General features: G+C 40.6%; 1 protein-coding gene across 1 annotated transcript in view; it reads right to left on the bottom strand.

Annotated features, from left to right (window-relative positions):
* Positions 1-4,171: 4,171 nt before the first annotated feature.
* The window catches only part of slc13a1 (solute carrier family 13 member 1), an 11,483-nt gene continuing 7,172 nt past the window's right edge, over positions 4,172-8,482 (bottom strand). Inside the window, 6 exon segments of the mRNA XM_020593377.1 lie at positions 4,172-4,732; positions 4,879-5,016; positions 6,832-6,993; positions 7,636-7,730; positions 7,963-8,054; positions 8,422-8,482. The exon segment at positions 8,422-8,482 is cut by the window's right edge and continues 6 nt beyond it. Coding sequence (XP_020449033.1) covers positions 4,589-4,732; positions 4,879-5,016; positions 6,832-6,993; positions 7,636-7,730; positions 7,963-8,054; positions 8,422-8,482 — 692 coding nt within the window. The 3' untranslated portion in view covers positions 4,172-4,588.

Here is an 8,482-nt window from a genome sequence, read left to right as displayed (position 1 = left end):
ACAGTGGCTGCTGCTGAAAGAAGCTTCTCTAAGCTCAAACTGATTAAAACTTACCTGAGATCTACTATGATGCAAGAACGTCTCAGTGGACTTGCCATTATAAGCATAAACCATGTGGTCTCAAATCAGTTGTCATATGATGATGTTGTAGATGAATTTGCTGCAAGAAAAACCAGGAGAGTAAAGCTGTAGCAGGTTATGTGAGATTGAGGAGGTGATGGTGTAGTTTTTAAGTTACCAAAAACACCACTAGAGGTCTTTGTAAGATCATCTTTTTCTTTTTATTTAAATCCTTGTATTTTTTTGTGCCTACTCATTTCTTTAATATCTTATTTTGCACAGTGCCGTATTTATATTGTATTTTTAAGTTAATGTCACTTGTTTATTTATAAAACCTCCATTGCGGTGCCTGTGATCAGCTGGCCTAGTCCCGCCCCCCTTAGCAGAATATGAACACACAGGAACAGATAGTCTCTATCAATAGGGCTCCACTAGCGCTTCCTCTCCCCCCAGCATGCTAAACAGGCCCCACCTGGCTGGTTAACTGGCGGAAAGGGGTCTGGAGCCCATGGCAGGCTCAGTACAAGGTCCACCCCAACACACCCAACATTATCACATTCATGTAGGGGTCCTAGGTAGAAATGGTGGGGGCGGGGTCTTTAGCCTGTGTGTTAGTGTTGCACACTGTGCAGAAGATTGCCCGTTTTGCTGGTCAAGAGGTAAAACCTTTACCCATTGTGTGAGCCATCTTCTTACACAGACAATCTTTGATTGGAAAGCAACACTGCATGTGTTCAACTGGCACACAACCCCAGAGCTGGAAAGAAAAACATTTACAGACAGAGGCCTCATGTAAAATGATCCTGGGAAATATAAATAAGATTTCTATCAGTATTAACAAAGGTGAAGGGGTTGTATCTCATCATTTGGAAAATAACTATGACCAACAAAACGTTTTGGGAATCCTCCACCTTATTTAAAATCTTCAGGATCACAGTGCCAAAGGAAATTACACAAACATGGAAAAAGATCACAGCCACAGATTCAGTTAGCTGGAAAAGTTAGGTCCAAGAAGAAAAGTACATTGCAATAGAAAACACTGGACATAATTGGAAAAGGTAAGATTTGATGGAAAATTAGAATGCTGTAAGAGGGAATCTTTCATTTTCTGTCTTAATTTAATGCTTTTGCTTTTGCTTTGCTCTTTTTGTAATGTATATGTTTCTGCAGACACTGATGCTGATACAAATGAAAGTATACAACATGCATATTGTGTAAAGGTTCATACATACTAGGCTTCCTCTTTATTTCTTATCTTTTAGTTTTTTTCTACAACTTATTTGATCTGTTTCTGACAGTAGAACTAAGAAATGGGCAGAGACACTGATTCTGTCTGCCTTGTTTGTACCAATCAGGGCTGACTACATTTTAGCAATAATACAATTAAGCTACATAAACTACAGCCTCCAAAAAGCCCAAATCAACCACTCACGGAAACTGTTACAACAAAAACTGAACATTATGAACTTTATGAAGGCTCCATTTACTTCAGAGCTGCTAAGTTAGTCACATCTGGTTTAATTGGACGTTTTCTGTTATTCATACTGTATATTTACCGTATATAGAGTATGTGATGAAACCTGTGGAGCCAGACACCCTGACCGCTCAACTGCAGTGCTTGATTTGACCACTGATCAGTCAAATTCAAGCAAAAAATCTGTTACATATTGGAAAATGGAAAATCAGATTTTACAAAAATGACAGTAGTGCCAGTTTGGTTAAGGTTAAGTTAAGTCTCCTGGAAATGAATGGAAGTATATGTACCAATCGCTGTAAGTGATGACTGCAAGGGTGTGTGTGTGTGTGTTTGTGCTGCCACAGCCACACCAGCAGTAAATGGCAGTACAATAAATGTTTTTAATTAATAATATTTGGTCCAGTTTCAAAATTTGTAAGTGTATTTATGTTTCAGCTGGTTGCCTCCGCTGCAGCTACTGGCACCACAACCCAGTAATGATACTGTACCAGAGTACTGACAGTACATGTGTAGTACATGCACAGAGCTAAGCTGCTGCCAACATGTGCACAGTCATCCAGATCAGTCTGATACGTTCAAATATTATTTACAGTCAGAAAGATGCAGAGGAACAAGTTTCAAGTTTACAATTTTACAGCTATAATAAGTTCAAAAATACAAACAACAAATAAAAAAACAAAAACAATGAAACTAAGAAATCAGGTTTTTCACAATTTTCAAACAAAATCATAGTGACAAAACACTAATTTGTGTCTTCATTAATTTGAAAAGACGTTAATCATTCACTATTTACAGTATAATATCTACATATACATGTGTAAGAGTTTTCCAAAAACACATGTCACATATGTTTAGCCTTTAATAGTTCATGTAAATCAGAAACAAACTGCTTGCAAACCAATGATGCAAGTTGATGATGACCAAGATGATGTCATGGAGTAGGACTGGATAAGTCTGACTTCTTCCTACTCCATTCAAGCATGTACTAGGTATAAGCAAATTGATATTGGATTAGCATTTGTTGGATATGTGTAAAATTATGTGTGTTGACATATCAACTGTTTTTACATGCTTGAAAAAATAAATCAAATCAAATCAAATCAAATCAAACAAATGTGTTCTGACTGTGTAACACTTACAGCAAACATGTGCTATCTAACAACCAGCCAAGTATATAAAAGTATAGAAAATATATTTAAAAATATATCAAATGCATATAAAAGTATATAAAATTAGGGTTTAAAGATCATGGAAAAATAAGCAGCATTCTCTGCTCTCAAATGCTGGGGGTGTGTCAGGTGAAGGCACTGAAATGAGGCCCAGTCGTGAGAAAGATGCTGCCAGTATTGCCAACTTAGTAACTTTCTTTCTGTATTTAGCAACATTTGTTAAAGTGATTTGAAACAAATTTAGCAACTAACATGTTACTAATGTTAACATGTTAGCAGACAGTTGCCTAATCATCACACTGGAGTTGTGTCTGTGTCCATCTGATGTATTTAAGTCATTTGTTCACAGTTCTCACAGCTCTGGTTTGGTCTCCACCAACTTCTGAGAAAGACATCCAGCTCTTTAGCTGCTGGATGTTGCTACTGGGCAGAGAGTGGACAGACTCAGCCACACAGTTAATGGGCTCTAAACTAAAACCAGGGCCCAGATGAGGATAAGAAGCTCAGTAAAGCTGCGGGGTCAGTAACAATTCTCAGTGTGTTCATAATCACAAGTGATCCCTCTCACATGTAGTCATCCGATTCATTGTTGGTATAAAAACATCACCTGGATCAGCTTTAATGAAACTAAAAGCTCTGTTTGCTGGTAGTGTTGTTATGCATGTGAAACAGAACTGCTGTGAGACTTTAGACGATTTGCAGACAAATCTGACAACAAAGGGCAAACTAACCCAGCTTTACTTCTCTGTACCTCCAGCCCATGGAAACGGTGAGTTTAGCGAGGGCTGTCACAAACTTATAAAAATGTCAAGACATGGCAGCTTTGACTTGGCTGCACCAAGTGAAGGACAAGAATCTAGGACATGTTCACATTCTCAATTAAAGTGTGACCAACATGCTGTTTTCCATATGCTTCAAGTGCAAGTCTGGTGATATATTATTTTTTTACCATACTGTCCACAAATGACATGAATAAAGACCCAATCCAACAAAAAGTTTGTCCAACTCAGTACTTCTTGGCTTCCTTCTCTTGCCTGTGGCTCTCAGCTCCAAGTCACTAGATTCCTATTGACTGCGTAAATATTTAATACCGGTTCACAAATATATTGCTCCATTTTTAAAAAGGCCCGGTCCTGTAGCTGTATCAGATGTTTCTGACACTGTAACTGCTCTCTCTGCATTTCATGCATTTAACAGTTTTATCTTCATTTTTTGTTAACTGAGTTTATTCTGGTTTGAATGCTTATTGTTTAGAGGTGTATTACAAATAAAGCTGCCTTACCTTTACTGGGGACTGTTTTCTGCAGCAGATTAAACCAAATGCTCGGGTGAGTTTGTCCAATAGCAGGACAATGTGTGTGTGTGTGTGGGGGGGGGGGACTGGGACGATTTTAAATTGTGCTTTTAATATTTTTGGAAAACAATGGAGCTGTGTTGTGCAGAAGAATGAGATATATCAGGTGCTGCACACACACACTAAACATGTTAGAAGGAGCCGTTCGTTGCTGGTTTGAGTCTACACATGGGGTTTGGTGACAGCAAGGAAATGAACGATAACACCAGATTTATCCTTTAATTATACTGTTTAAAATTAACACCCACAGAAAAACCTTGAGGGCAAAAACACAGATGTTATTTACAACCTGGTTTAAATGGACTACTAGTCTGAAAACAGGGGCTCCTAAATGTGATGTCAGTGGCGAGGGGGCCGTAAAACCACTACAGGGCAGTAAATACATCCTCTCTGCATTCACTGTGTAAAAACACATCAATCTATTGCTCCTGAGCTGCGTTAAGGAGTTTCCTTCGAGCCCCACCGAAGAGGCCCCTGAGCCTCACATCATCAGCGTGAGGATCAGCGTGGGGATCATCAGCAAGGTGTTCAAGGTGTTGTGCTGTTGTACTCGGGGAGGATCGGCGCCCACTCAGGGTATTTATCCAGAGAGAACAGTGGAACTCCCCACGTTGCCACTACCAACATGACAACGAGGACACCGATCACATTAACGCCAAACCCCGCCTTCACCTGCAGCAACGATCAGACATGGTTGTTAGGGTTGTACATGCTGTACACAGACTTAAACTTCATGTTGGATTTATGTGCCCAGCAGCCAGTGTAGAGTAAATTATCACTGCTTTTTATGAAACCTGTGTTTGTACCACAGGACTCACCATGTCCATGACGGTGAGGTATCCGTAGTTAAACACGAAGGCGTTGGGCGGGTTGGACACAGGCAGCAGGAAGGAGAAGGATGCGCATAGGGTGGTGGGGATCAGGACGTACAGCGGGCTGATGTGGATGGCCTCAGCCTGAGGAGGAGAACAGCCTGAGAACACAAGTATCTGTCTGAATACTGAAATCATTTTTGTAATGTGTGGTTCACAGGTACTTTGTGCCAGAATACATAACACTTAAGTCACTGTAATCACAACCCAGCCTGACATACGTGATACAGAACCTCACCTACATAAGTGAAGTTAGACGAGAATATGGAATGAAACAGGGAACTCTGCCAAAAAAAAACTAAACTGCATTCACCAGTTTCAACACAGCAGAGTCTCTGTGAAGCCCTGGTGAGTACAGCTGGTAATATGTACTGTATCCTGCTCTTTACACTTCTCTTACACTTTTAATATCAGTGCAATATAACAACTCTAGCAGTTTGTGTTGCAGTGCAGGTACTGTTCTGTTTGCCTGCTGACTGAAAATCAGTCTCTATGCTTTATCGGTCTGGGTGTGTTCACTGATCCAGTCACCGCACCATGCGGACACAACATCTGCAAAAACTGCATCACACACACTGGAATATTAATGTCCCCTATCAGTGTCCCGAGAGGCTTTAAGACGTTTTTGATCCAAGACCTGAGCTGCATGTCAGCACTTTGATCGCTGAACAAGAAGAGACATCCTGGTGAGTTTAGGTTTGAACCTGCTCAGTAAGAGCTGAGCTGTGTTTTGCTGATAATCAAGTAAAACATAAGAACCTGCAAACGAGCACCAGTTTTAAAGGAAAGAGACGTTTTTATACTTGGCAGCTGGAGTGGTTTACTAGAGATGTTCCAGGAAATAAAGAGAGAAGCCTCTGTACTGTGAGAAATGTGGGCATTAGAGCAAACGGTATGAATTCAGAGTTATGTGCACAGGTTTGAAGTGGTACAAACACAGGAGTCTCTCTTCACAGTTGCTAGGGAAGGTTTTTCCCCCAGTTTGAGAGAAAGGTTTTCCAGCTTTGATTAATTATAAATTGGTTTCTTACGGGCAGTTAAATGTCATCCCATATTTGACAAAATGTCCTTGTTTATTATGCAGATTAAGTCAAGAGCTGTGTTAACAGGACACAAAATGTGCTTACAAAACTATACTGCATGTAACACTTTAGCATATACAATGAAACCAGTGATCTGAATTTGAACTGCCTGTAGCTTTGTTGCAAGTGTTCTCAGAAGAGCTTGAAAGCCAACAAAGCCTGCGCTGCATGGCTGAAGTAAGTGGCCAACCACCACCAGAAAAGGAGGAGCGCCTCAGTGTCACATTATCAAATGAACCTGAAGGTTGAGTAACAGCAGAGCTGCAGCTAAAACAAGTCTCTTTTTCACTGTAACATAAAGTCACCTATCAGTCTCTTTGACAAACTGATGAGCTAATAATATTTACCATGTTCCACCCTCCAAAAAAATGCACTTAAGAACTCCAATGAAGGGGTGAATGTACTGTTAGGAACACCTGTAGCGAGGAACAGAAGATGATTAGAATGGGATGTTGGCGTTAGTACGGGAGGGATCAAATGTTAGTGCTTACTTTTTAATGTTAACTGGGTTGTGTATTATAAGACATAATAAGCTGCAGCTTCAGCACACCCCTTAGCTCCACTCTCTAAAGTAGTTCATTTTTGTTACTTATTATTATTATATTTGCTCCTTGTGTGATTACCTGCAGACCAAACACAATTCAGTCCATCATTCAAAATGTTATATCTAGGCTGAGAAACAGCTTTCATCATTTCATTTAGTTTTTAAATCAATGATGAGCGAACGTAGAGATCTGACAGTACTGGCTCGTGACTGAAGGTATTAACTCAAAACCAACAGCACAGTCGGTGCAATGTGTAACCTGTGAGGACCTACCAGAGGAGAGAGGATGGGGAGGAAGATGGTGATGGTGGCAGCGTTGCTTGCCACCTGTGTTACCGTGGTGATGATGATGCAGGCAATTGTGATGGTGGCCAAGACTGGCAGCTCACCCAGAGGTGTTAGCAGCTCGGCCACCCACAAAGACAGGCCCGATTCCTGCAGAACCACATGAAAACACATACATCACAATGTCTGACGAGTCGGCAAGGGATTTCACTTTCAATGTAGGTTTGTATCTGATTTTGAGGGTCAGTTCACCCAAGCTTCAACAAGGCATATTTCCTCTCTTCCCTCTACTGGAATCTAATTTATTCATGCAGGAAGTTTGTATTCATTTGCCCAATTTTTACATATCTGTCAGTGAGATTTATGCCTCTGTCCTCAACAAATAAAACCAGGATTATCAGTAAGGCTAGACACCATGTTTTCTCTTTGTGTGACGTGAGTGAGCTGATTATTTAACTGCAAGTTGCATTGACAAAGCTTTAGAGGTACTGGTGGGTGGATTTTGTTATCTAGCCAAACTAGCTGTTTCTAGTCTTTGTGCTAAGCTACATTAGCCAGCTGCAGGCTATAGTGAAGCTACTGTATATTTAGCATACACACAGTAGTGTACATGAGAGGTATTCCTCCCCCTAAATGTTAATCTGTTCATTCAAAGCCTTTAAAAGAAGATGCCTCCTTCTGTTTCAGGAAGCCCATTTGTGGAAAATAAAAATGTGATGAAATCACCTTGTTGTATAAGAAGAACCCATGGGGGGTGCATAAAGTGAATTCACACAGACAGACATGGCTTACCTTTGAACCTTCAGCAAGCGCGAAGCCTCCACCAACCAGCAGGGCAACTGTCCATGGCATTGAGGCCTGGAACTCCTTCCAGGATATCATGGCCTCTTGACAGAGAGAAAAGGAGCTACTGGGTGGATCAGTAGTTAAACATCTGGGTACAAAAATTCTATCACATTATTATTATTACACATTTAAATTGATATATACATAAAAGTTCCATCCAGTACAACTACTATTGCAATTAAAATAGTTCTCTGCACCTTCCTTTTGTAACCCTTTGTTTTTTTAATAACCAGTGCATCTGTAAAGTAACTAGTAACTACAGTTGTCAGATACCATATTTCCTGGAGAGTCCGTAGGCAGGTACGATAAAGAGGAGGAGGCCCAGCAGCAGAGCCACGGTGGCGTCAGTGATGTAACCTCTGTGGCTGCTAAAGGTAAGAACAGGAAAAAACAAAACCATAACAAAGATCAACCAGGATGTGCTTTATTGCCACTAAATCTAATATTCATTGTGGGTGTTTTTCAGACCACTGAAGACGTAAATCCTTAAAACAGCCCATAGACACAGATTCATTTTTAACAATGCTCAGTCATTTCCTGCAGCAGGTGTCCAGTATAGTTCTTAGCAAACATTACTCAGAAAGGTGGAAACAGAGGATTTGGTGGGGACTATTTTCAGCGGTGGATTAATCAACATTTGCTGTTCCTCTGAGTGTTTCTGGCAGGAGGATGTTGTATGTGGGACTGAGGCTAAATAAACTGCAGTGATATGAGCACATAAATGTGACTCACTGAGGGAAGAGCGCAGCCCAGCCCGGCATGAAACCTGGAGATCTGGTCAGCCATAACAGCA

This window comes from Monopterus albus, unplaced genomic scaffold (assembly GCF_001952655.1).
Source record: "Monopterus albus unplaced genomic scaffold, M_albus_1.0 scaffold19.1, whole genome shotgun sequence".
Lineage (NCBI taxonomy): Eukaryota > Metazoa > Chordata > Actinopteri > Synbranchiformes > Synbranchidae > Monopterus > Monopterus albus.
Note: the sequence above shows the minus strand (reverse complement) of the source record. Positions and strands in the feature narration are given on the sequence as shown.